Here is a 27020-nt window from a genome sequence, read left to right as displayed (position 1 = left end):
GAGAAACAGCTCCCAGCAGCACGCAGGGGGCAGAGGCACTGTCCAGGAGTGGGGGGTGTGCAGGGGTCTCCTGTTCCCCTCCAGGCGGGTGGTGTTGCGTTACCCAGGTGTGTGGGGAATGATGGAGCACGAGTTGCCTTCTCCAGAGGGGCAGCCGGCTCACAGAGCCAGGTGCTCGTGCTGCCTGGCCCGGCAGCCTGGCGGGGCACTCCGGGCACCGCGAGCCCTCTGGATTTTTCCCTGCTCATTGAAACCGGGTCTCCAGGACGTTTTTGTCCTGCAGTCAGCCGCAGCTCACCTGACCTGCCACATGGGTGTGCTCCCTTCATACTGCATTAGGGATGCGGCTGCACGATCGATTCTGCTGTGCAGCTGTACACAACGCACTGCGTTAGCAGCGAGCGCGCAGCCGGTGCCTGCCAGCCCCCGGCCTGGGGACCCCTGGGTGCAGGCGACGGAGCCAGCTTTGCAGGGGTGCGTTGCTGTCCTCCTCCCGAGGGAGCTCTGCCAAGGGCGCAATGCTCTGTGCTGCTGGTCTGGGGCTGCAGGGTGACGTTCCCCAGGAGCTGTCTGTCGCAAGCCTCACCACCTTCCCTTCCCTTCGAAGGGCATTTCTTTGCGCTGCGGAGGGCAATGCGTGTATCTGAAAAAGCACCCACCCCCTGGCAGGGAGACACTCCACCGCACGCCCGTCTGCCCCCGGGAGAGGCCGAGAGAACAAACAACATGTGGTAGACGTTAGTCACATTGCATAACGCACGACTGGAAGGCGCTCGGGTACTGCGGCAGCGAGCGCGGAGGAAAACCGATGGGGAGCCCAGCAGATTAAGACACTTGAAAGGCCCGGCAGGGCTGACTGCCCAGCAGAACTCGCCGGTGGCCCCAGCCCCCGTTGTCCCTTCCCGACGGCGATCTTCATTTCGCTTTGCTTTAAAGCAATTTAAATGCAGCTCGGAGAGGTCCCGTCGGTTGTCGGGAGGGGGCAGGACCCGTAATGGGTCCATATTTCTCGGGGGTTGATGCACTGGAGAGCTTAACAGCTGCTGCTCAGCCTGTATCCGCTCGTGGAGGTGCTTGGAGCTGAAGGGTGGACACGGTGCCCACCTGAGTTGTGCGGCCCCAGGCGTTCGGGGGCAAACCCTGGCTGGTTTCCCGAGGTGTTGCCGTCATGGAAATAATAAATAACTCCTTCTGGTAGATGTGTACCAGCGGGGCCGCGTGGGGGTGAGCCTGGTGCCCCGAGGATTGCAGCCCCGTGTTCCCTGGCTCCACTCCAGCTTGGGAGTTGGCCGCTCCTTTGCTCCTGGCAGGTGCCTTCCCTGCAGATCTCCCCGCAGCTCTGGGGAGACAAACGCCATCCATCCCCTTCTCTCCCCGGCAGACAGGTGTGGACAGAGCAGTAGCGCCCCACCACCCTGCTCATCAGGACACTGGACCCGTGTCCTGGGACGGCCTGGTCGTCACGTGGCCTCTGCCGTTCTCCAGGCCATGCCGCGCAGGAAGGAGGCCCGTGTCCGAGGGTGCAGCACCGGCTGCTGGACAGGCCCTCGTCTCGCTCCCACTCCTGCTCTGCGCAGCCAGCTCTGTGCCAGAGCCAAGAGCATCACACCTCGGCCTGGGATGAGATGCACGCCTGCCGGGCTGAGACCGTGGGCCGAGACGTAAAGCAGTCGGTGGTGGATCTGCTGCTGTTCTTGCTCCTGACTCCGCCAGATGGGTTTGGGGATCACAGGAGCAGAGGGCTGGGGCCCAAGAAGGAGTGGGGGCTCGGGGTGGTTGGGGCTGGCAGGGAGCCTGCATGAAGGAGGCAGTTCGAGAGGGGCCGTGTTGCCTGAATGGCTCCCACTCCTCCCTGGACTCAAAAATGCTCGAGAGCTCCTGGGTTTGCACGGGCTACGGCTTAGGGCTCGGCACTGATTGGGAGTCGAGACCAACCCTGAATGAAGAGCCAACACCCAGGTGCTCCCTGCAGCCCTCCTTGCCCACACCAACCTGGCCCAGCCCTACCAGCGTCAGGGTCCTGGGGCTAGAGAGCAAAGTGGAAGGGGGGTAGGCTGAGGCTGGAGGAAGTCCTGGCTCACTTTGCTTCCCAACAGTGTGAGCGGCCTACGGGGCAGGATGCTGGGTTGCATGGCGGCCTGGAAAGCAGGTCAGGTTATTGCTTCCAGACGGGCTGGGGCTGGGGAGGGGCTGGAGGATGCTGGTGCAACTGGGGCAAGAAGTAAAACCCACGAGGCTCCTGCATTGTGTGACTGGGGCAGGGTTTGCATATCTGAGGAGGGAGCATGCGTCTGAGCTAAGACTGGACAGGTCCCCAGATCATCAAGCACCCCCTGCTTTGTGTCCACATCAATCCTTGATGCAGGCGTGGGCGCCTCAGCTTCAGGGTTGCTTTCCCAAGAGCCCTTGGGAGACTGGTCCAGGCTAGGGTGAGATGGGGTTGCAAAAGCCCTGACCGTTCTGGAGCTGACAGGAAAGATCTGCAGCTCTGTGTGGCGCCGGGGGCCCAGCATCAGCAGGATGGATATGCCAGGGTGCGTGATTGCTCTGCCAGCCTTCAGGGTCATGTGTGACAGAAGGGGACGTTCATAGGTAGGCCATGTCAGCATGGAGGGGCCTCGCCAGAAACCATCCCCGGGGCATTGCACACGCACTGCACGTTGCCCGTGGCCGAGCAGTGAGGGCAAGGCTGGAGGGGCCGCGTTCTGCTCTGGCCGCCGGCGTATTTCCAGGTGCATCTCTGCAGCTGTCCTGGAGCTGGAGGGCACCTGGGGAGCAGGACGCGCCTGTCCTGGGGTACGTAGGTGCCAGCCGGAAGAGCGGGCACCTGCTCGGATTTAGCTCAGCTCGGCGAGTGGCCTCTGCAGACTTGTTTCCTCCTCTCCGGAGCAGGCAGGCGGCCACCCTTTGCTTTTCTCTCTGTTCTTTCCCTTCGCTCTCCTGTGGCCCAGTCAGGGGAGTAGTTTTGTGTGGGGATGCTACAGGACAGCTGTGCCACAAGCCACGGCATGACCCGTGAAACGCCGGCAGAAGGCAGGGTGGAGCTGCACCTTGCACACTAACTGAGTCGGAGAGGCAGAAGCGCTTGCAGAGCTCGCTTCGGTTGCTGTGGAAGATGATGTGGTGAAGTGAGCACTTACTCACAAAAGCTTGTACTTGCGCGTCTCTGATTCAGTTAGCCTAGAAGGCACATCTCTACCCTGGCTTCGGACTAACACTGCTACCTGCTTCTCTCTGCCCGGGAAGTACTGACCTGCAGAGAAACCGGTTGCTAGAGAGGTGCTACTGCTGCTCCCTTTGATGGAGGGCCGGAGCGGAGGTCCCCAGGTCAAGACGTGCCCATCCAGGCGTGGGAAGTTGCCAGGGGGATTAGACAGTGCTGGAGCAGCAGCTGTCAGTCAAACCCAGGGCTGGTGCGGGTGCAGAAGAGGAAGGCAAGGAGGGTTTATCTCACTTCAACCATTGCCTAGCAAAGAAATGAGACGACTCGGTATATGCACCGGGGGAATTGCCGCGGGACTTCCCCGCAAGGGAAAGGCAGTCGTAGGGGGAGGCAGCGCGATGAGCTGCCGGAGGGGTCAGCGCCTCGGGGCGGCGGGGGCGTTTCAGGTGGTGACTCGGGATTCAGCGGGAAGATGCGAGGTCTGATGAACACAGGCCTTGAGTGGATGCGGCGCGTGGGGCCGAAGCGCCTGCGGGTGCGGGTGCTGGTGCTGACCCTGGGCTGGAAGCGCGCGTGGCCGGGTGCCGTTTGTCTGGCCGGAGCGCTGGCTGGGACTGATTCGAGCATCTGGCCCCTTTGGGTGGAACTGAAAGCTGAGGTTTGGCTCTTCCCCTTTTTTCTCTCTCTTTCCTTCTTCCTCTAGACATTGTGCGCAGCGACATTGCCCTGGATAAGCAGAAAGGCTGTAAGATCGCCCAGCACCCAGACATTATGCTGGAACTGCAGAGGGAGAAGGCAGCCCAGATGCACTTGGTTTTGTTAAAGGAGCAGTTCTCAAACACGTACAGCAACCTCACGCTAACAGGTAAGGCGGCAAGGTCGGCCCCAGGGCCCGGGGCTGTGGCTCGCCCTTTGCTAGCTAGCCGAGAGCCGCGCGCACCCGGCTTCTGCTGCCTTCCTACCAGGCGTCTGGGCTGGTTGGGATCCGCCGGCCGCGGCGGAGGAGCCCCGGCATCTCCTGCAGGTAGCGTCTCCCCGGTGTCTGGCGCTGGGGACACGCTTCCCAGATGCTCCACGTAAGCGGGCCGCGGTGGAAACCAGCGCTGCAGAGATGCCCCTGCTAACCGTTCCCGCAATTGCTAAATTTGGAGTCCTTTGAGCCGCAGCTCTCTTTTTTTTTTCCAGACCATGCACTTTACATGAACCCAGTAAATATTAAAGAGCAAATGCAAAGAGATAATGGTGCAGGCGGGGCCGAGATGAGTCTGTATCCTGGCCGTGTTTGTATTATCCACAGACCAGAACCTGGAGGGAGGACGGGGGCTGCCGCATTCTGGGCACCCATTAACGGGGCTCGTCTCCAGGCAGGGAGGGCTGGCGGGCTGGGCTGCCAGCCCCCCCAATGCCCCTTGATGACTGCTCGTACCACCCACAGCCCCGTGAACCACAGATGCATAAACGGAGGAGCAAAGAGGCTCGTAAATCAAGCCGAGGCCCTGGCGCCCCGCAGGGTGGTATTTCAGGGGCGGGGGAGTCCATACAGCCGCTGCAGAGATGGATGCCCCTCTGCAGGGCCCGGGGTGGTACCTGGCTTTGGGCGTGCAGACCCTCCGCACGGCGTGGCGAGCTCCAGCCCAGCGGGAGGGAGAAGGGAGCCGAGCCTGGCACTGCCTCTGCCCCCGGCGCGGCTCCTAGGGGGCCGGGTGGGGGCTCCAGAGCGTGGCTGGGGCGCGGGACCGGCTGCGCGGGGGTTGGAGCGGAGCGTGGCCGACACCGGGATCCTCGGAGCCGTTTCTCAGTAACATAATCTGCTTGGCTGTTTATTCCCGGCACAACTGCTGGAATCAACACTGTCAGCTTCGCCCCTGACAACTTGCTTACTTTCCACTAAACAAACTTCCCGGGAGAGCCGGGGCTGTTCCCTCCCGAGCGCCTTCCCGGGCCGCCTCTGAGCCCGTGCAGGCGCTGCCAGCGCCTTCCCCGACCCGGCAGAGCAGAGGCGCTACCTGCGGATCAGGCCGGCTCCTCGCCTCCCTGGGCGTTTGCAGGAGCACGCGGACGTCCAGGGAAGCAGAGTCGCTTCGTTTTCATACCGCACCGTTAATGTGCTCTCGCGCCCTGCGACTGCGAGCGGTGCAGCTTCGTAATTGTTATGAAGTTCAGGCTTTGATTTCATAGACGTGGCCTGGGAACACAGGCTCTAGACAGCTAAGCATAATATTTAACTGGAGCTAGACTAACTTGTGTAAATATTTCCCCTCTCGGTGATGGATTCGGTCTTTTTGGGGTGGATGGAGGGGGCTGGACATCTGCTGTAGAGGGACCTGCCTTGCCTGCAAAGTCCGAGCACCTAGGAGGCGCTGGAGGAGGGTTTCGCCTGCGCCACCCTCGGCTCGGGCTTGGACGGAGGCTCCTGGTCGGAGCGGCGTGCGCCGGGCTCGGAGCGGCGGTGCGCAGAACGGCGCAGCGGTCCGGGGCTCTCTGCACGCGCCGGGTTCGCTTCCCAGGGGTGGGCTTTGTCTGTCATCTCTCTGTGACACAAGTCCCTTGCCAGACCCATCAATGAACCTTGAACCCCAAGGTCCTCTTTGCTATGAGCGGACCTTAAACCCAAAGCCCTTTTCCTAACGGGCCCCCTGTCGTCGCTGGTTTGAAGCCACCTTCTGCTTGCTTCTGGTTGCTCTCGCCTGGCCGTGGCCTCCTGGTTAGCCTGGCTGCACGGACACCTACACCCTCCTCCCTCGCACCGTGCAGTTGGGTGTCTGAGGTGTCGGCCAGAGCCGGGATTTCTCTCGTGATTCCTTTATCCTGTGTGGCTGGGGAACAGCTTCTCCCCTCCGCAAGCACGGGCCAGGATGCCTCCGAGCTAGAAATGTTTGCTGAGGTAACGGCCGCGGCGGCTCTGGAGGGGCTCCTGGCCCCGCAGGCTGCCCAGCCCAAAACCTCCTCCTCCTCCTGGGCCCGGAGTTGACTTCAGCCGTTTGCAGCCTGGCTTCAGCTGACGCACCGTTCTCTGGGCGCCTGGTTCACTGGTCTTGCCCATCTCTGTCTGCACGCTGGAGTCCTTTTTCACTCCCAAACTCCTGCTGCTTGGGAAGAGGCTCTGCAAACCCTGAACGCTTGCTTGTGGGGAAAGCCGGAGAGAAAGAAGTAGGCGCAGGCAGGTCCCAGCAGGAGAGGGAGGTGATAGAAAACCATCGCTGGCTGCAACAGAGTGGAGGGCGGCCAAATATTGCAGTCACGAAAGGAAAGACCCCATGGCCCCGCCTGGCCTCGGCCTTGTCCATGGCAGCGTTAAAACGGTGTGCCCTGCCCCTGGTTTGGTACGGTAAGACCAGTGGGAACGTCCTCTAAGGTGGAACAGCAATCCCTGCGTGGACGTGGACAATGAGGGGGAAGGGAGCTCGGGAGGTCGCATCTATCCAACCCCTGCTCCAAGCAGGACCAGCCCCAGCTACACCCTCCCAGCCCAGGCTTTGTCGAGGCACCTTTACACCATACAAAGGCATCCCCTGGTAGAAAGCGTGTAAGGAAAAGTCGCTCTGCCCGGAGCACCCTCTGCTTCGCCAGCACCAGGCAAGGCAGGTCTCGCTGCAGGACCCATTTCCCTTCCTGCTCTCACCAGGCTCCGGCGTCTGGGGAGACGGCTCAGGCTGAAGCTGCCCAGAGCAGTTTAGCTTCGCCCCGAGGCCAAGGGCACAGGAGCGAGACTCTCCCTCCGTCTCTGGAGAAGATCCCTTCCCCTTCCTGCTGCCCTCCGGCCTCGCGGGGGACGGCGGTGACGGCAGGCAAGGCCGTTTGTGTTGCCAAGACCTAACAAAGCCTGGCGCGTTGCACGACAATGCTCTGTTTTTCATTGCTCAGAACTTTGCCAAACTTGAATAATTTGGCCTGAAATTTCTGGTGTGGGATGTCTACCTTGGGCTGACCCCACCCGTTTCATTGAGAAAGGTCGAAAGCCTCCAGGCTTTGGCGCCGCGTCTTCGAATCTGGCAAGGGGGGCGCCCTGATGTGAAATTTGGCTGAGTTTCGAGCCCTGGAGAATGCGCTTGCCCTCATTAAGAGTTTGGCTGCGGTTCCATCCAGACTGAGCCTGCTCCAGCCCCTCACGGCTCCTGGTGCGTGCAAGAGCCCAACTGGGGCAAAGCAGGCCTTCCCTGGGGTTTGCCCCTCCTGGCTGTGCAGGCCAGGCTCCAGGACCCGGGGCTGGGACATCAGCTCTCTCTCCTCTCGCCGCCTCCTTGGGCCCTGGCTGCAAAGAGAATGAGCAGGGAAGAGCGGGGCAGGAGCAGAGAGACCCCAGGAGGGTGTAGGTCTAGGAGCATGGGGCCAAGAAAAAATGGCATGCGCTAAGCTGTGTATGGCCGTGCGCAGTCATGGGGCTTCCCAACACCGTCCAGGAGACTTCTCAGCGTTGTGCTCCAGTCTCGGGCACAGAGGAGAGCCTGGAGCAGAAGCAGTGGGTGGGCAGCGGGGAGATGCATGTTGCTTGCAGTCACCATGATGGTCCAGGAAACACAGGGGAGGCAGAGGAGACTTGCTGGTATCGTTCATTGGACTGAGTGTGTGGTTGGGACATGTTGGACAAGCTCTGGGCACAACGTTTCCTGGCGCTGTGGTCAGGCTCTCCCCTGCGCGGGGTGAATCCCTCGCCCTGTTGGAATTCCTCCTTCTCTTTTGATGCATTAGCTCCTCGAAAAATGAAAATAAAGCCTTCTTGTTCACCTTGAAGGTCAAGTCGGTGGAACCAATGGATCCCAAGATGCCATTGCAGATGCTGCCCTGCCAGGAGTTTATGACTCGAAAGGACATTGCCCAGCTTAGGAACGTATTAGTGGCAGCGAGATGCACAGGACTCTTGAGGATCCTGCCCTGGGGGTCTTCTCTCATTGCAGTAGAGTTGCCCACGGTACTTCCCTGCTGTTCAAGGTGACAATGTGCGATGTGGGGATCCTCACCCAAGTCGCTTACAACCCAAGTGAAAGACCAGAGCGCCTGCAACACGATGGGAGGAGGGGATGGCCAGGGACTCTTAAAAACAGGGGCATGACTTGCTTCTTGTGGGCACTGCATCGGAGAGATCTGCCCGTGTCGAGCTCTGTGCTCTTCCTGGCCTAGGGGGCAAGGATTGCCCCGTGGGGTTTCCATACGCCCGTATTACTGCAGCGCCAAGCAGAGAAACGGCAATGGCAGACCCCAGCCCTCCGGGGAAATGGCTTGAACCGTTCCTGGGGTGTTTCCCCCAGGTGGGTGACTGCTGGGGGAGTGTGCGTGTGCTGGGGTGGGCGGTTATCCTGGGTGGCTGTGCGTGTGTGTTGGGGTCACTGTGTGGTGTGTGCAAGGGTCTGTGTGAGCAGGGTGGCAGGTCGGGGACTAGTCGCGTAGAGGTTTCGTGTGTGCAGACTAGTTGTGCGTTTGGGTGGCTGTTGCTGGGAATACCGGTGCGTCCTGGTCCGAGGTAGAGTCCTCCGCTCTGATGTGCAGGGGGAGCAGCGCGGGTAGGCGAGGGCTGGAGGGGTGCAGTAGAGGCAGCGTGTGTAGCTGGGGCGTTGGGCGGGGGTGCAGAGGTGCTGTATGGAGGCAACGGGGTCGTGTGGGGAGGGGCAGGACTGTGTGGAGGGGGGTGTTCGGTGCACGTGAATGAAGAACATTTTCAGGGAAAAGCCAAGTTGCAGAACTTTTGCATCCGTTTCCTCGCTCCGAGCACAGCGAGGCCCCATTGTTCTTGTTGCTTGGCAGGGGGTCTAGGGCTAGGCCCCGCCTCCTGCATGCGTGAGCCTCCCCCAGAGACCGGGAGCTTTGCGGGGCTGGTGCAATGCAGTTCTCGTGGGAGAGTTATCTGTCCGGTGCCTTTGTTCCTTCTCCGTGCAGTTGCCTCTTTTCTTCCACTTCCCCAGGAGGGAGCTTCTGGGTTAAGTTCAAGGCTAAAGGGATCATTAGATTGTCCAGTTTCACCTCCTGTGCAGCATTAAATGGTACCCAGTGACATCTGTCCTGAGCCCGGCACCTTGCATGTCAGTAAAACATGGTTTCTAGAAAGGCCGCCAGGCAGGGTTGGAAGACCGCGAGGGAGAGGCAATGCTCCGCTTCCCGTGGCACTTCAATCCAGGGGTTAATCGCTATCACCATTAGAAACCTGTGTCTGATTTTCACATTGTCCAGCTTCAGCATCCCCGGGCTGGTTCTCATTGTGCAGGATTAAAGAGCCCTTCAGTACCCGGTGTTTTCTCCCATGAGGATAATTATAAACTGTAATTAAATCACCCCTCAGTCTTCCTTCTGATGAGCTGAATGGGCCAAGCTCTCGAAGTCTTTCACTGTCAGACGTATTCTCCAACCCATGAATCATGCTGTGGCTTTCTTCTTCATCCTGTCCGGTTTTTCAGCGTCCTTTTAACAATGTGGATGCTGGACTACGTGCAGCTTTCCAATATTGGTCTGTGAAAGCGTGCACCCCCCTTTACAGGACAGGCAGGTGCCTACAGCCCAAGCAGCTGGGGTGCAGCGAAGGGAGCTTTGTGGGGCGAAACAGCGGAGCTCCTGGGTCTGTCCTGCCAGAGAGGCTCTGCTTCCCAGCCGTCCTAGTGCCCTCGCTCCTGTTCTTCACGTCCATCTGTCCTGACCCGGATGGCCAGACGGGATGCAGCGTTGCAGCTGAGGTCTCGGCAGTGCGTTGTACGATCAGACTACTATTACTACTGAAGGCAGAGCAGGGTGCACCTTAGAGACTAACTCGTTCAGAGAAGCACAAGCTTTCGTCGTGACATCTGCTGGAGGCAGCGAGGCTGCTTTAGCCTGCAGAAGCTCGTGCTGGTCTGGCCCAGTTAGTCCCCGTGGTGCCGCCCTGCCCCGGCGTCTGCCTGATTTCGGACTAATGTGACTAACTGCTCCCGCTTCCTACTGGAAGTGTTTCTCCTGATACAACCGAAGATTGCGGCTGCCTGTTTCATGGCCGAGTTGCGCACCTGGCTTCTTGTCAGCCTGCGAGCCGCCGCAAATCGAGGTTTTCCTCCTCTGCTGTCTTGTCTAGCTGAGGAGCCCCAGGCTGCAGCAGAAATGCTTGCTGCTAGTCCCCGAGTGCATCTGCTTGTGCTTTATACCGTTGCACTTCATCCCGTTTCTATTGGGCCAGACCTCAAGGTCGTCCAGTTCTTCCTCTCTCTGCCTCCGGCGCCTCTGGACCAATAAAGGTGGATGGCAGGGACTGGGAGGATCGGGGATAGGGGACGGGTCGCTCTCCATCTGTCTGGTTCGGCGCTCTGCCTCTACCATCCGCTCAAGCCACTGTCGGAGCCAGGGTTTGGGCTCGACGACCCTTGGTCCGACCTAGCCGGGTGCTGGTCCTGTTCTGTACGGTATTGGGACCCTCTTGTGTGTTGCTAACACCTCCCAACTTTGCCTTGTCAGGAAATGTCATCGGTGCACTTCTAGGAAAGCTATTACCTTCCTTGGGAAGATGTGCTGATGTTTAATTATCCCAGCTGCTAAGAGACTGTATCTTATTTCAAGGTTGAATTTGCCTAACTTGAATTTCCAGTCACCGATCTTGTGTCTTTCTGCTTGGAACTAGCATAGACTTCTATATATTAATATGGTCACCAGGTCACCCGTCCGCCTGCTCCTCAAAGGCAGATGGATCGAGCTTCTCACCCTCGTGCTGTAAGGCTGGTTTTCAAGTGTCCGGCTCATTGTCGTGGCTCTCCTTTGAATTCTCTTCATCATTTTTTGCACATCGCCTTTGAAGTGCGGGCCCCTGAAGCGGGTGAGAATCCCAGCAGTGTTTGTACGTGCACTGTGTGCAAGGGCAAGACCCTTCCCTATTTCGTGTGATATTATTCATCCTTACAACGCAGCCAAGAATCACACCGGTCCTTTTTCCACACAGCGCCGCCTGAGCGCTCATGATGCGATGAGTATGTGAGATAACGCCGAGCCCTTTGCGGGGCTGCCCCTTTCCCAGGCAGCGTCTGTGGACAGAGGTGACGATAGGCCGTGGTAAAGGCGGGGTACATTTACCTCCTCGAAGCACTCATCGCTGAACCCATGAATGAAGCAGATTTAAAGTTACAGCGGTTTAGCTCCACTTACACTGTGGTACAGGTGTTGACACGTGAAATCGCTACCTGACCCGTGTTGAACAGGTATAATTTAAAACCAGCATAATTGTTTCATCTGTCCACACCCAGATTTTCCCATCCTGAGGTACAACCTTTTATTCTTTTTTTCCCAGCTGTATTACCTTACAGTGGGCTAAATTAAGACACTTGTTGGGTCGTGAGCATTTAACCAGGTGAATCCTAACACTCTTAACAGGAACCTGTCCTACTCGTCAGCATGTGAGCATCCAGCTTCTTTCCAAGTCTATTCAACTCTTTTGCCATTTTTGCCTCGGCGTTAACAATGGACCTGCACCACTGACGGGATTTATTCTGCTCCCTAGATGTTTGATTTCACTCTGATATTCCTATCCCTGCGAGCTATCGATTCTTCTCGGATGCCTTCTGCACTTCGTAATTTCTAATTTATATTGCTTGCTATTTATTTTTTGCTTTTCATTGGACGTATGTATGGATATAAAATACATACACGTATGCATATACCTCTGGTTATAGATACATGGATGCACATAGGGCCATAGGAAAGTAGGACTGGAAGGGACCTCATTATGCCATCTAGTCCAGGCCCCTGTTCAAGGCGACGTGAGCCTGCCCAAAGCACCCATGCGGGCACGAATGCACGTACCTTGACCGTTATTCTAACTGTTCGCTTCCCATCACCACTGGATGCCAAGTTGGGCTTTTTGCCAGTCGCGCTTGTTCTTGTTTGCGGAGCTGTGGCTTTATAGCTTCTCTAATCAACTCTTCTTAAAGATTGTTCAATTTTGCTTCACATTTTTTCCTGCTTAAATTTGTTCTCCCAATCAATTTTTCTCAAACATACCCTCTGCTTTGGCAGCCGCTCTTTTCAAGCTCTTTGGTATTGATTAGGACTGCGCTCCGTTTGCCTGTATTGACTGTACTCGGGTCATGATCACGGGTCCCTAAGCAACCTCCAGGCTCCAGTGATCAGTGCATGGTGCCTGTTACAGAGAGGTCCACGAGACTCAGGATGTGGCTAAGCAACTTTCTGTATTTGTTAGGAACTAATGGTGTTCCAGTCCTGGCTGCCTGAGGTCTCGTCCAGCCAGAAGACCCTCATAACCATGCAACTTTTTTCCCTGTAGAGTACAGCTGGGCATCCTAGGGGACCTTAACTTAACTTATGCTACTGCACGGGTCCATTCAATGGTCTCCACCAGCCTCCCTCCCCTGGCTTCGCTAGCGCTGGCTCCCCGTCTGCTGCCCACGGAGAGGGGCGGCTTCTCTTACCTGCAGCCATCCTCCTGCCCAAAACGAACCCAGCGCCTCCTGCTTATCAGACCCTTGCTGGACTTCCCTGTGAGAGGCTGGTGCTGGTCCAGGCTGCGGAGGAGACGAGCTGCTGTGTCCAGAGCGGGGGGCGGCAGGGGAGCGGCTGTACTCCTCCTGGATTCCTGCTCCACCTAAACTTTTAAAACCACCTGCCTGGGAGAAGCAGTGAGAAAGACCATTACTTAATGCCTCGTTATGAAAATGATGATGCCTGCTAATCTCTCTTGCCTTGCAGGTGTTCAAGGCCCTCTCTCCTTCTCAGTGGTCTTGATGTTCCACTATTCGAACTACCCTTTCTTCTGCCATGCTGCTTGCTGTCTGTTAGCCATTCCCGGTGACGTCTCTTCTAGCTCATGGCCCTCTAGGCTGCTTTTAGCTCTAGCTAACAACCTTAACTCAGGGTGGTCATATTAACTCAAGCGTAGAAATGACTGACAGCAAAGTATTGAAGGCACAGTCAAGATACTCAAGAAGACTAGATTTTGTTTTATGAATCTGAATAAGAGATGTACATTTAACTATAATGGTGGCAGGGCTAATAAAACCATGCCTTTTGACTATTTTGTTTGCCTAGCGTGTGTTTTTTAAACTTTATATATCATCTAAGAAATGAGTGCACATTCCAATAAAATTAGATGTGCTTTTGCTTTGATTTTAAATGGAAGAATGTAGTGCTAGGTGCCTAGCGTATTAGGAAAGCTTCTAGTTTTGCCTGAACTGGGGAAAAATGTATGTTGTGTTATATGCAGTGATGTGCCACACCATCCGCACCGCTCTCTTCAGGATCCCGATCTGCCCGCGCCCGTCCTGCACTTACCTTTCACGGGGGTCACGGCGCTCAACGCTTCTTTGGGCTCCGTCCTCACTTGCTAGGCTCCAAGTTACTGCTAGGAAGCGCTTTAAGTCCTGGGAGCTGGCACTGCACACGTGGGATGATGTGGATCCTCCACAGGATTTTCATATCTGCCGGTGGGGTGGGCCACCCCGGAGGATTACTTTGGACTTGAAAAGAAGTGAAGCCTTCTCCAGTCTCGCAGCCAGGTAGCAATTTCTCCCAGATACTGCTAGCACCTCCATACCTGCTCAGAGGAAATCCACTCCTGCTTGGGTTTCCATCAACATCTGGGGGGAAAAATTCCTCATCACTTGCGCAGCGAACAAAGCATCAGACCGGAGAGCCAGCTGGGGCTGCTCACGCCTAGCTCGCTGCCGGTAGCGTTCAAAGACATGTTTGTACGAGCTGCGCTATACGGTGTTGCTAATATAAATGCATTTTCTTCCTTCTGCTCAGATCTAGACTACTACTTGGGTTGGTGCACTTAGTTATCTTTGGCCAAGAGAGCCTAGAATAGCAGGCCTTGCACATTCGTAACTAATGGCAATCAGTTAATGGCTGTTGAGCCAAAGGGTTGGAGATATTTCCTCTGGCAGCTCTAAACCAGTAACTGGTGGATGCCAGGAGGGTATTGAATAGGGGAGGGAGCGCTGTAGAGAGATCCAGTTCAGGGCTCTCCCTCTATGGCATCCACTTCTGCCACTGCTGAAACAAGGCTCTTGGGCTAGCTGGGCCACTGGCCTGGCACCACTGATGTTCGTATGCATTGCTATCCCTGCATACAACCTTGCACAGCTGTTGGCTCCAACCTTGTGCCTGCGTGCGCTATCCAGAAAGTGCTTTTCTTGCAGTGGGAGCTAGGATTAAGCTTTAACTTTCTTATACACGCTGATCTTGGCCCGTGGGATATGGGATGTGCCCACGGCACACAGGCAAATCCACAAGGTACTGACGTTGCAGGGAGTTGCTCTATGTTGGGAGCCCTTCTGGAAAGCTGGGTGCCGTTTCAGGGATGCTCCGAGGCCGCCGTGCCTGGACCTTGTGCTGTGTTTGCAGAGTTTGCCCCGTGCCCAGACTGGGACTCCAGATGCTTGTGCTGGACGTGCAGAGTGCACTTTTCTCCCAGCGTTGAGCATGGCTGGCTGCTCCAAGACTGGCGATTGCGCGGCCCTTACAAAGCTTGCAGGCCTTGCCGTGAGGGTGGTGTTGGCCGCCCCAAACCCACGTCCTGGTGTGCTCAGACGTGGCAACTTCCCCATGAGCAATAACCAAAAGAGTATTTGCAGGTTGCTTGAAACTTCCTGGGGAGTCCTGGCTAGCTGAGCTCCTTCTCCTGTGTGGCCTGAGCGAGGGGTGTGCGTCTGAGGACGGAGCCACGCCTTGTGACTAGATGTGCTGCATGGAAAAACCAGAGAGGAGGAGGACGGCACACACGTTGGTAAGCGTGATTTGGCAGGGAGCGATCTGGATGCTCTTTCTATCCGGCCGGTGGGGCTGCTCTGCGGGGTGCTGCCTGCCGGTGGGAACGCGGTTTGGTTCCAGGGAGTGTTTTTCTCCTTCTCCCGACTCTAAACCATTTCCCATCTGTCTGCGTATCCATTATTTACAGCTTCCAGTTGCTTCTCTCTTCATTAAGTGGATTCTGATTCTACTACTTTGGAAAGAGCAATGATCTCTTTGGTAATTGCAGAGCCATGACGGCCACCTCTGCACCGCTGCTTAGAGCAATGTTCTCTGCCTCGAGAACAACAAGATCGTGTGTAACAAGACTAATTAGCCCAGGAAGTTCTAAAGAGCTTCATCAAGGATCATAGTCCAGGAAATTAGACTCCTTATCGAAGCACTGCACATTTCTTAAGCTGTCTTGTAGAAGCTCTTAGCGCTTGCATGCCGTTCCCAGTCTCTGTCTCGGTGCTGATACCTAGACAAATGCAGAATTGTTTCCATTGTGGTGCACGGGGTGAGACGTAGGCAAACAGACATGAGCGCACGCCTGCAAATGGTGCTGGGAAGAGTGAAGCTGAGTGACATTCAAAGGGAAGCTGGCATTGAAAGCGGAGCTATTTCTGACTTGTTCGGCGGTGTGTCCTGTCACCGTGCTGGGAGAGACGGTCCCTGGATTGCTTGAAGCCAAGGAAAAACTTAAGGAAATGAATTGAAATCTATAACTTTCTGTTGAAAAGGCAGCAAGAGCAGTGGTTTCGGGGGAGAAACTGAAACCCATTCAAAGAAGATTCTATTAACTAATTAGGGACTATTGGAAATAGGGCTGGGACTCACAGTCCCTTCTTTTCTTCTCTCTGCCGGGGCACTTGGAGCATCGGATCACCTGGGGAAAGCGTGTTTAAGAAATACCAGATGGTCTCTGCACGGTGCTCCAGCTGCGGACAATCACTCCCCGCCAGGCAATCCGCCGCTCTGCCGGAGCCCTCTCACACTGTGCTGCCCATTTGTCATGCTTCTCCAATTGCAGCGCTCTGGATAGCTTCTTTTTGCCTTGTCTGGCTCTTCCTCTCCAGTTTTTATCATCCACCCCCTCCATGAGCTAATGTAGTAACATCCCTTCATTGGCTATAAATCCATTGAAGAGCCGTATATAAAATACGACTTTGTTAAGGAAGATTGGGAAACATCTGTTTTTTACCCCTAAGATTCAGTATTCACTTGTCTCAGATGACGATGTGACTATTTATGCATTTGCAAAGTAGATGAAAAGAGAGAAAGATGAGAATCCTAGGAACACTTTGACTAGACTTTCTAGCTGTAGGAAACCGGTTGTGCTCGGGGATGGCCCCTAATAAGCTGCGGAGAGAACAGCCGTGCCCTCCCTCTGCAGAGGAAACTTTTTACTCTCCTGTAGCTGATGCTGGATGGCCCGTCTCCTCGGCACACCTCCTCCTGGGTGGGCCGAGTCGATAACCGTGGATTGCAAGGGAGCAGCTGGGCTGCATGGAGAGCTCAGGCTCTCGGGACACACCGAATCCAGACCTGCCCATGCAACTGGGCAGCGAAAACCAGTGGTTGTGGGCCGCGTGCCTGGCAGGCGGGCCGCGGCGCAGGGCTGCGCACAGTGCAGGGCATCTCGTCGCCGAGGCGGCCCTTCGCCCCTGCCCCTCCGTGGTCCGAAGCCTCCTGGACGTGTGGGCTGCGGGGCCTGTTGCAAAGCCTGCCTGTTTGCTCAGCTTGCAAGGAGGGCCGAGGGCGTGGGAGGCCTGGTTTGAATTGCAGTTGCTGGCCAGCGTGTGCTTTTGTCTGTAGGTGATTTTTGGCTAAGGCGCTGGGTGGCTATTTTTTTTCCAAGGCTGGATTGTTTTAAGCACCTGTCAGGACACCTGGGACGCAAATGCCTTTCCCACACGCAAAAGGTTCAAAACTCCCCCTCCTAGGGATTTGACTTAATTAACAGCAAAATCAAGCATGAGATAACGACCTTCAGTTCCAGACTCCCGAGGCCGGGCTGCTCGGGGGGCTCCTCCCTCCGGGCTGCGCAGCCCCGAGCCCGGTCTCCTTCAGCGGAGAGCTGCTCCCATCGCCTGGCTATCCAGGTGGGAAAATAAGTCCGCTCTGCCAGTGGGTCCCAGCTCCTTTAACCCCTTTGCACCTTGTTCAGTGCTCACCGGCGGCCTGTCTGCTTTTGTATTTACGTGCAAATCAATATGTGAAAAGAATTTAGAGCAATGGAAATGATGGAAACGGCTGAAGTCAGATTCAAAGAGCTAAGTATGGCTTGGCTGAACAAATCCCGGGGCAGGGACGTGACATCCAGTGCAAACACCTCCGCGGGTTCCTGTCAGTGCCTTCCCCAGGCTGTGGGAGCGCAGCACGTGGCGTGGGACGCCTCCAAGCGCTCGTTCGCACTGAAAGCAGATCTGCCCAGGTGGACCCCGGCGGACCAGGAGCTTCTTAATCTTTCTTGGCCAAAGCAGCCGGTGCTCATTCTTCGGTGGACGTCCAGGCTGCTGGGAGATGCAGCGGTGGGAGCAGAAAGATGCTCCTCCGTGCTGCAGTCGCGGCAATAGGACTTGCAAATGTCTCTGCACCAGCTCCCCCCAGCGATGCTTCAACTGCATCCCAAATGGTTTGGTTGCTGCGGGTTATCGGCTAACTGGTGGCTTTGGAGGGTGGGTGGCAAGAGGAGGATACTTGGGAACCACTGTATTGATGTCCGGTAGGCCTTCCTCCACCCTAGCGTCACCGCTCATTGGCTTCTGTAGCGTTATGCCCTGACGGTCCTTTTGCCTTTGTGGTCCTTATTGCTATATCCGCCTCGATGGGCATGCCTTTGTGCCTGCTCCTGTGCCCAGGCCCCTGCTCTCGGCACCGTGCCAGGGTGAGCACGTATGTGGGGAGGAGTCGGCTTTCCCGTTCCAGGGACAGGACGCACGGATCGACACCTTTGCTCCCGTCTCAGGCCTCCCACCTGGCCTCGCGTCTCTGCCAGCTCAGACTCAAGCTGGCTAAAAATGGACTCCTCACTTCTCCCCCCAAGCAGCTCTGCTTCTGCCACCCTCCGGTGTAGGCATCGCCCCATGCTCCGTCGTTCCTCCCCGAAATGTTCCTGTCTCCTGGCTCGTGTTACCTCTCGTCCTACAGAAAATCAACATTGTCCTTTTTGTCTCACTAGATTACGCACCTGTCCGTGGCCTAATTGCCCCGTGCCTGCCACAGCCTTCCCCTTTTGTAGGTTCCCTTGTTTTCTTTCATGTCTCTCCTCTTCGGTCTGAAAGTCAATCTGCGAGGATCACCCGTGCCCAGTGAGACCTTCTCAGCCCCGTCTTCTCTCCCTCCTGGCCCCTACGCCCTTGGTATCAGGGTTGCACTCATCGCCCATCGTTTCCTGCATGCTTCCACCCTGGCCTGCATCTGGACCCTTGCTTTGTACCAATTTCCATTGCACATTTGGTTCCTGGCACTAGAGATGCCAGCATCGTTACTTCCTTTTAATCCCCCTGCTTCTCCTCTGACACATCCCCTGTGCCTGGCGTGGAAAGGCTTCTCAGCCCAAGTTCGCCAGACTTCACCTTATCTTTGCTCTTCACCTTCCGCAGACTTACGGCCTTGCCCTGGCTCAGTGGTAGCTCCGTTCATCTCCAAAGCTGGCACATCATTGCTTGGCAAGCTGGGTTCATTTGAACAACGTGCATTTTAATGCAGCCAAGTGCAAGGTCCGAACTCTAGCAAAGAGCGTGGGTCACACTTGTAAGATGGGAGGACGACACCGTGCCAGTAGTGACTGTGAAGGACATGGGTGTTGGGGTGGAGATGATTAAAGCCAATTCTATTTAGTTGATCTGAGAGACGGTTAAGAACCGGTGCGAGCTCGGTCCACGAGCACCTGCGTGGGGAAGGGATTTCTGATAGCAGGTCTGTCCTTGCTGCAGCCCAAAAGGCACAATGAGACCCACTGGCTGGAAGCTTATGCCAGGCAAATTGCAGCTAAGAATAAGACGTGGATTTTTAATGATGAGAGGAAGCACGGGGACCCTTTCCCTAGAGCTAGAGCTGGTTCTTCATCAGTGCAGAGTTTAAATCGAGCGGATTGCTTTCTACGGCTAGGTTCTGGCCCAAGCAGGAGTTACGGGACTGCTGTTCAAGCGGGAAGGTGCAGTCCCCTGGCCCGTGCTGTGCAGGAGACCAGACTGGATCATCACAGCGGTCTCTTCCGCCCCTCAACTTTGCATCTTTGCAAAAGAATAGCAGCAATACTGGAAGTGCCTGCGAGGCGGGCAAGGGGCTGGGCTGTCCGCACATCTCCAAAACCAAGCCGAGCGTGTTGGCCTCTCCTGGCAGTTGCCCGGATAAGTCTTCCCCACCACTGCAAGCAATGCTGAGCTTGGAGTTTGGACGCTGAGGCTGTGTCTTGACCAGAAAAGCGCGTGCTGTTCGGGCCAGAACACCACCGGTGCGAAGCGTTCATCTGCATCTATGCTAAGTCCAAGTCAAGTTTAGCTTGGGCTGGGCTAGTGCGTGTCAGCGAAACCCAGCCGAGGCCCAGCCACTCGTGCAAGCTCGGAGAAGCCAGAAGAGACTTCGTCTGACCACAGTGCAGGTGTCGTCCTTGGTCTCTGCCACCAAAGCGCTTCCTGAAACGAAATCCCGGGACTCCGACTGGCATCTCGGGTGTTCCCTTGGACAAGCCCGGGGCCGAGAGGATGGCCTTGTTTTAAAGTTTGTTCATTCCCTCAAAGATTTAACAGATATTTTGCGGCTTGAATGCCATTATTGGCCCTTTTGAAATTGGTGTCCAAAAGTTCGTTTCTGATCTTACAGTACGCAAATTCCCAGATCTAAGGGTTTGATGCAGAAATAGTCTTCCTTTGATAGAACGCAATGAATTCAGGTTTTGGAAATTAGCCTCTTGAGCCATCTCCGAGGTGTCTGGCACCAAGACAAGTCATTAGTCAATCCTGAAATAGTCATCAAGCAGAGAAACAGCTTATTTTATATACTGTTTCTTAGAGAGTTAAATATTTCCACATATTCCAGCGCTGATTGGAGTCTTGAATCTTTTCCAAATGTTCAACCTGTAAAGATATTTGAGAACCCCAGGACTTCGACTCTTTCCAAAAAATGATAGATTTCACTTGAATTTTCACAAATGGAAAACCACAACTCCCCATAGCTGCAAGAAGCAGCTGTCATACCAGGTACGGAGTATGAGAAAACACTTTCTAAAAGCTTCAGGGACGTCTCATTATCTGGAAGTTTTTAGTGCTCTTAAAATTTGTGAAGAAAATAAAGTTTTTCAGGCACAGAATTGTCTCAGATAATCGGCTGCACCTGTTTGGAAGCAGCGCTTCACGTTTTTCCCTTGCACAGATTGTTGCACATGTTTCTGTTAATTTTTCCTAGAAACCAGAGTGTCACGAAACAAGAAACTTGCATCGCAGGTCTGTGCGAGAGAACTCCTCGGTGTGGTTTTGAGGCACTTCTGTCCTGTTGCAACCAACTCGACCTATTGCAGGATCTCAGCTCTGGCTTTGAGAGCACAAGAAAAAGGTGCTGTTATAGCCCCTGGCTCCTAACCCATGCTGTCCAATGGTAGGTGGTGGTTCATGGTGCGGAAATAGGGGCTGGACTTTGGGGATGAAAACCTCCCGACTGCAGGGAGGCTTGTTTTCAGTCCGATACAGCGCAACCCTGGGAGACGAGGGGTTAAATCCTGCTATAATGTCATTTGCTGCACTGTACTTAAAATATTAGTAATAGGATAATCCTCCTGTTGGACGGCCTGCTTTTATTAGCCGATACGTTGCCAAAATATGCGTGTGTTGTTGTGAATTGGTGAATGGTTCCTATTTTAGGAGAGGAGCTCTCTGATGTCCCGAGTGCAGCACGTTCTGTAACCTTGGCCCCGGCTTCTGATCCGCGTTGAACAGACGGGACCCTCTGAACCCTGAGCGGCTTGGGCATGCTTCGAGGTTACCTCTGCCTACGTGGGGATTCGGGGCGTGGTGCGGTCACTAATTGCAATGCACACCGTGGTCTCCTGGACCTGTGGGACCTACCTTTTCTTTTGCAAGCTTTGTCCATCCTCCTCTCGTCCCCGTGCAGGCTGCTCTCGGCCCGTCCCAGCTGTGCTGAACGGGCCTGCCGCCCTCGCGCGTGCTGATCCAAGTGGAAGGAAGCTTCCCGCGTGCATAATTCACTGTACGCTGTTGTAATGCACGCTGGGAATCCCAGAGCGCTTCCCAGAACCGGACAGTGCTGTCGCAGACATGAATAATGTTTGGTACAAGCAAGAAATTAACAGCTGGGGGCGCGAGAGAAAATGTTACGTTTGCATTAGGTATGTAATGAAGGAGAGAAATCCCTGGAGACGCTCCCGACGGCAGGGGCTGCGGAGGCGCGGGACCGCGCGGTGGACCGGAGCAGGTCTGCTCGGCGCGGGGAGGGGAGCAGAGGCGGCGTCCGTCCGTGAGGCCCGCTGAAGCAGGGCTTGTCTCATTATCAAGGATCCTGGTTTCCTCTGATTAAAAAATCATCTTAAAAAAGTAACCCAAAATCCACATTTTTCCACAAAAATGTGTGCGCGCGCGTGTGTATTTGTGGTGTTTCATTTTGATCATGGAAAAAGCTTGACTTTAATCTGAAAATTTGGGGGGGGGTTAACGGAGAGAATCAGGATCCCTGCTCATTAATGATACCTCGTGGTCCCATCTGCATTTCCCGTCGGGGTCTTTGAACGTGGCCGGTCCCGTGAGAGAGGGGGAGAGGGCGGGTCCGGCATAGCTAGGTAAGGCGGATGTTTAAGTGAGTTGTCCACATTTAAGCGATTAGCCGGTGGCAGAAAGACTAGAGCTCGGGGTCCCTGGCTTTGGTTTCTGCCGCTGCACGTCGCATGCCTCTTCTCCTGGCCGTAAGTCGGGACCTGGAAGAGACCGAAGCTGGGGAGCACGTCTGCACGCACGAGAAACACGGGCACGGCTCGTCCTGGGATGGTGACGCACGTTGGAGCGGGGAAGAGCGGGAGCTCGGGGAAGGCCTAGCAACGAAGGTGAGGACGAGTGACACCTTGAAAGGTGACGTCGGTCGAGGTGGAGTTTAGGTATCAGCAGGTGTGGGCTGCATCGGGAAGGTGCAGGTAGCTGGAGAGTTTGCAGTCCAGGGTGGTGCAAAATTGTGGGCAGTGGTAATAAAGGGACGGTCTAATTCAAAGAGGGAGATAGCCTGGGTGAGTCTGAAGTCATTCTTGTCACCCAAGAAAAGTGCTTCTGTTCTGGAGGCCTTTAGCTGAAGAAGGCCAGGTCAAACCAAGCCAGGCGGAGCGGGCAGCGGGGACCCCGTGACGGCTGTCCAGGGATGCATGTAATCATGCGTGCTGCGGAGACGAGGTCCGGTGCCTGGCCTGAGATGACCAGGCAGGGGAAGGCGGATGGAAAACAGGCCTTGGCCAGGTATTTGTCTTTGTATCCGATCACATTCAGATGAAAATGTTCGCACTCTCCTATGAGGGAGTGGAGGAAGAGCTGGCTGATGGGCAGGCCTGGAAAATGACTTCTGGGGGGATTGTCACCCGGGTGGGAGTTTCTGGAGGCATTCACAGGGTTAGGCACTAGCCCGATGTTCCTGAACACTTGTTGGTGCTCTGGAAGTAAATGTAAGGCTGCTGCTGATAACATTAGTGATGACACGTTTCGGCAGCTTGGGAAATGATGTGGCAGGGCGGAGCAGCCATTCAGGGTGACCTTGGCCGCTTGGTAAGCAGGGGCCCATTGGAGAAACGTGCCTAGACCCACGCCCTTTCATTTAAAGCACAAGCAATGCGGGCCAGCGCTGCAGGATGGGGGCCGTGTCCTGCAGCAAGGACTCTGGAAGGGGGATTGGAGCCATCGTGGAGAAGCAACTCGATGCCGTCTCGATGCTAGACCCCAAAGGCCACCGGATCCTTGGAGCAGGAGGTCACAGGAGCCTCCTACCCCACGCAGGGTATCGGTGAGGCCGAGACTGGATTACTGTGTCCACGCCCTGTGTCCGCCTTGTAAAAAGGCACGGTTCTTTGGGTAGATGCAAGATCTTTTCTTAGACCAACTAAATAGTTGGAACAAGTTCTTTGCAAGATTTCGGGCACAAACCAACAACACCGCCCATTTTAAAAAGGACGTTGAAATATGGGAGAAGGTATAAAAATGCTCCAAGGGTTGGAGAAGATGCAAGCTAATGGGACTCGAGGAGCTCAGCACGGTCTGTTCAGCGTCTCAGAAGGACGCTGCGAGGGGAGCTGGCTGCGGGGTGGGCGCAGCCTCGTGGAGAGACGAGTCCAGGTGCAAAGGGGTCGGTCGTTTAGTGGGGGAGAGCAGAACGAGAGCCAGTGGCCGGCAGCTGAAGCCAGACCAACTGGAAATTAGGAACAGTTTTTAAGAGTGAGAATACCCACTGGATCAAACGGTGAAGTGAAGTGAAGTGAAGTGGCGGGTCCGTCATTCCCAGCTGCCTTCACAAAAGGCTTTTAAAAACACCAACTGGGGGCCCAGGATTGGAGGGAAAGCTCCTTCGCGGGTCGGGAAGATAGGAAGCAAGGGTAGAGCTCGATGGTCGCTCCATGGGATGGATGGGGGACCTGCGGAGGCCCAGGGTTGTTGAACGTTTTCATCCGTGACCTGGAGATGGGCGCAGTGAAATCTCCGCGTGTGCAGAGGATGCGAAGTTGTTCTGGGACCGATCCCGAGCCGGTGGAGAGGAGCTGCAGAAAGATCTCGCCCGGGTAAGCGAGCGTGCAAAAAACAGCAGATGAACTTCAGTGTGGACAAGTGCAAGATACTGAATCTGGGGAGAAATAACCTCAACTCTGCGCACACCGGGCTGGGCCCTGGACTAGCTGTTACGGCTCGAGAAGGAGACCTTGGAGTCGCTGCAGATTGCTTTCTAAAAATGCCAGCTTGGTGCGCAGCAGTGACCAGAAAAGCCAAAACCGTGGTGGGTGGGCATCACGCCGGGGACAGAAAACACCCTGGCAAACGCCACTGTGACGTGATACAAGACCACGAGGTGCCGCATCCCGAATGCTGCGTGCCGGTCTGGTCTCTGCATCTCGGCAAGGATGTGGGAGAACGAGAATAGGTCTGGAGAGGAGCGGCGGAGGCGGTCAAGGTCTGGAGCAGCTACCTACCATGCCAGGAGAGGCTGCCAAGACTATGGCCTGGCGCAGCGGCTGGGGCTGGGGCTGGTCCCTCCGGGGCAAAGGTGCGGGGATGCAGACGCAGCTTGGTGTTTGGCTCGGACGTCACCTGTTCCTCCACCTCCTCGGGCTGCCTGCGTGGGACAAGGCCACGCGGGATGTTGCTGGCGGCAGCGCCGGCGCCTGCACCTTGGCCTCGCGTGGTTCCCCGTCCCCATCCACGTGGTAGCATCTCCTGTGCTTCCCTGCTCATCCGGCTGGCGAGCTCTCCTCGAGGGAGAGGAGCCAACGGCACGAGGCAGCTTGGTCCAACCTAGCAGGAGCTGGACCCGGTGCCTGCTCGCCTGCTTTTGCCTCCTTTGACTAACTCTCTGTGCTCAGGATGGGGCCGGGGAAGCTGGCAGACGGGGGCCGGTTCGGTACACGCTTCCCCGCAGCACTGCTCGCTCCCCAGCTCCCTGGAGTACTGGTCCTTGCAGCCACTTCCCTGCGCGGCCCGTTGATCCGTGCTCGTAGCCAGCGGCAGCTCCTCGCCTCTCCTGAGAGCCGGTCCGTCGCGCTGCTGGCAGCTCCCCTCCTGCCTTCGCGGCTTCCTCCAGGAGCAGAGCAGCTTGGCCGCCCCGGTGCATGGCTCGTGCTCGCGAAGGCTAATTCCTGTCTCCCCCGAGCTCTCGGGATATTCCCTTTTCTTCTGGAAAATGCATTTGCCTCTGGCATTAGTGCCCATCCGCACGCTCCCCCTCGGGAGTTGAGTTGCAAGGTGAAGGAAGCCACATAGGCTGCTTGTCATGTCCCAGCCCTGTCTGCGAGCAGGACCCCGCGTTGCAGCCCCTGCCTTAAAGTCCCTCATCCGTTTCTCTCTTATTTAGCTTCTCCTGCATTTTTTCTGCATTCTGTAAATTCTCCTGCATTCCACGTGTCTTGTAGGCTCATGCCTCCTTTTATCTCTCTATCCATCTCCCAGGATAGACAGGAGAAATGCGAAGGCCATATAATCTGGAGAAAGCATGGACTGGGTTGTTAGACATTTTCCAAACATTACACTTCATGGAAATATTTTCTGTACGATGTAGAAAAGAAACAGCTGTCTCCCCATCCCTGCTGCGCAGGCTCCCGGCCCCGCTCTCCGTGCTGCCAGCCCGATCCACTGGGCAAGTGACCAATGGCCACCTTCAGCCGGCTGTATTTATAAGGTGCCAGGCAGCGGGGACGTCGGTGGTGTTTATACGCGAGTCAGATCTATGTGGTGTGAGAAACGCAGCATTACAAGCGTACGGCCGGGAACGTTTCCAGTCGGGAGCAGACCCGTCCCTTGGAAATTCGCTGCCCATCGCAGGCCACTCCTTCTCCTCGAACTCGGGAGCTTTCCCACCTTCTTCAACCAGCCAGGTGTGGCTCGTCCGCTCGCCCTCTCCCGTCTCGGGGCCGGGCTTTGAGAGAGGCCTGCCATCCCGACCGGCTGGGACGGTCTCGTCGGGGGCAATCCTGGCCCTTTGGCGTAGTCTGGGACGGAGGATGCTTGCTTACAGCATCGGGGGCGCCCGAACCCCAAGACCTCTGGGCGTGGGCCTGCACGTCGGACGTGGGAGTATCTCGAGTCCCAGGGCGGTGGGTCTGGCACGGAGGGTGCTCGCCGGTTGAAGCGCTGCACGTGTTGTTTGGAGCGATTGAGTCCTGCCTGCTGAGCCGACACGGCTTTTGGGACAGCTGAGCTCTGCTCAGTGGATGGGATTTGGAATCCATTTGGCTAATTTGACCCCGAATACAAAATATATAAATAATTCTCAAAAAATCCTGCCTGGGGCAGGGGGCTGGGCCTGCTGGAGGCCCCGCTTTCCTATGATCCCAGGTTGTTCCTGTAGCCCAAGTGGGAGAGATCAGCCCCCTTGGGACTGGATGCGATGGCCGTACGTGCAAACCCCGCGCGTGCGGAGCTGAACACCCACGGCCAGCTGTGCGCAGAGGGAGGCAGGGACCTGCGCTAGTCTGAAACGCGGGCCAAGGCAGGGCAGGTGCAGACCGACTCTGGATTTGAGCGGCTGCGGCTTGGGCACGGTATTGTCAGAGTGTCCCAGCTGCGTGACATCTGTGGCAGGGCTGCGGCGTGGCCGCAGGGCTGTGGGACACATGCAGAAGTGGCCGTGGCTGCTTGCTGATGGTCTGTCTGCTGCGGCTCCAGCGTCCGGATGGTGTGTGTGGGAACGTCCCCTTTAAGGACGGAGGCGGCAGATGCCACATGTGTTCGAGCCAGAGGGCAGTGCGTGAGAGAGTCCCTGCGTGAGCCCCAGCCCGTGCGAGCCTCCGAAGGTCAGACTTGATGCAATAACCTGATCTTTCCAGGCAGCCGCCCCATTTTCCAAGCGGTGAGGTCAGCACTCGCGGGGCCCGGCTGCCTTGGGGCATTGCTAACGAGTCGCAGAGGGCTCGGCCTCCACCTGCCGGGCACCCGCTCCGTCCCCGAGGGAGCAGCTGTTCCCTCTCACGCGGCTCCAGCCCCCGTGGCACAGCCTCCCTGCAAGGCTGGGGCTGGCTTGGGGCTGTTTTTTGTGGGGGGTTGCACTGAGCTCCCTGCAAGCGGGGGCGGGCTGTGTCTCTCCCTGAGACGTCCCAGCTTTTCCAGTCCTAAACGAGCCGCGGATGTCGAGCAAGAGCCGTAGCTGGGCTGGGGCGGGTGGCGAGACACCTGTCCCGCTGCGACGCGCCAGCGCAGGGCGTCGCAACAAATGCCTGCGTCTGCAGGAGCGCTCGGGGCAGCTGTGGTGCTGGCTTTCCTCCTGCCTCGGTGCCACGGCCGGGTGCGGCAGAAGAGACGAGGGAAGAGGGCACGGCGGGGCAGCTTGCTGTGCTGGAGGGAGGACGGCCACGCGGCACCGGGCAGAGTCCGGTCTGAATGGTAGAGCCTCTCCCCGGTGGACCCGCTCCGGCCACTGCCCGGCTGGCTTCGGCCTCCGCTCGCCTGTTCCCCGTGGAGCGCTCTCGGAGGCTGACTGCCCG

General features: G+C 56.5%; 1 protein-coding gene across 4 annotated transcripts in view; it reads left to right on the top strand.

Annotated features, from left to right (window-relative positions):
• HPSE2 (heparanase 2 (inactive)) overlaps nt 1–27020 on the top strand; it is a 133083-nt gene that overhangs the window by 9904 nt on the left and 96159 nt on the right. For 3 of the 4 annotated variants that reach the window (XM_059730287.1, XM_059730285.1, XM_059730286.1), the window contains one exon: nt 3867–4028. The exons of the other annotated variant lie outside the window; for it this stretch is intronic. In XM_059730287.1, coding sequence (XP_059586270.1) covers nt 3867–4028 — 162 coding nt within the window. The remainder of the gene's footprint in view (nt 1–3866; nt 4029–27020) is intronic. 4 annotated transcript variants of the gene reach the window in all.

The sequence above is a fragment of the Alligator mississippiensis genome, chromosome 6 (genome assembly GCF_030867095.1).
Source record: "Alligator mississippiensis isolate rAllMis1 chromosome 6, rAllMis1, whole genome shotgun sequence".
NCBI classification, from domain to species: Eukaryota; Metazoa; Chordata; order Crocodylia; family Alligatoridae; genus Alligator; species Alligator mississippiensis.
The sequence above is the reverse complement of the archived record's forward strand: the minus strand, read 5'-3'. Positions and strand labels throughout refer to the sequence as shown.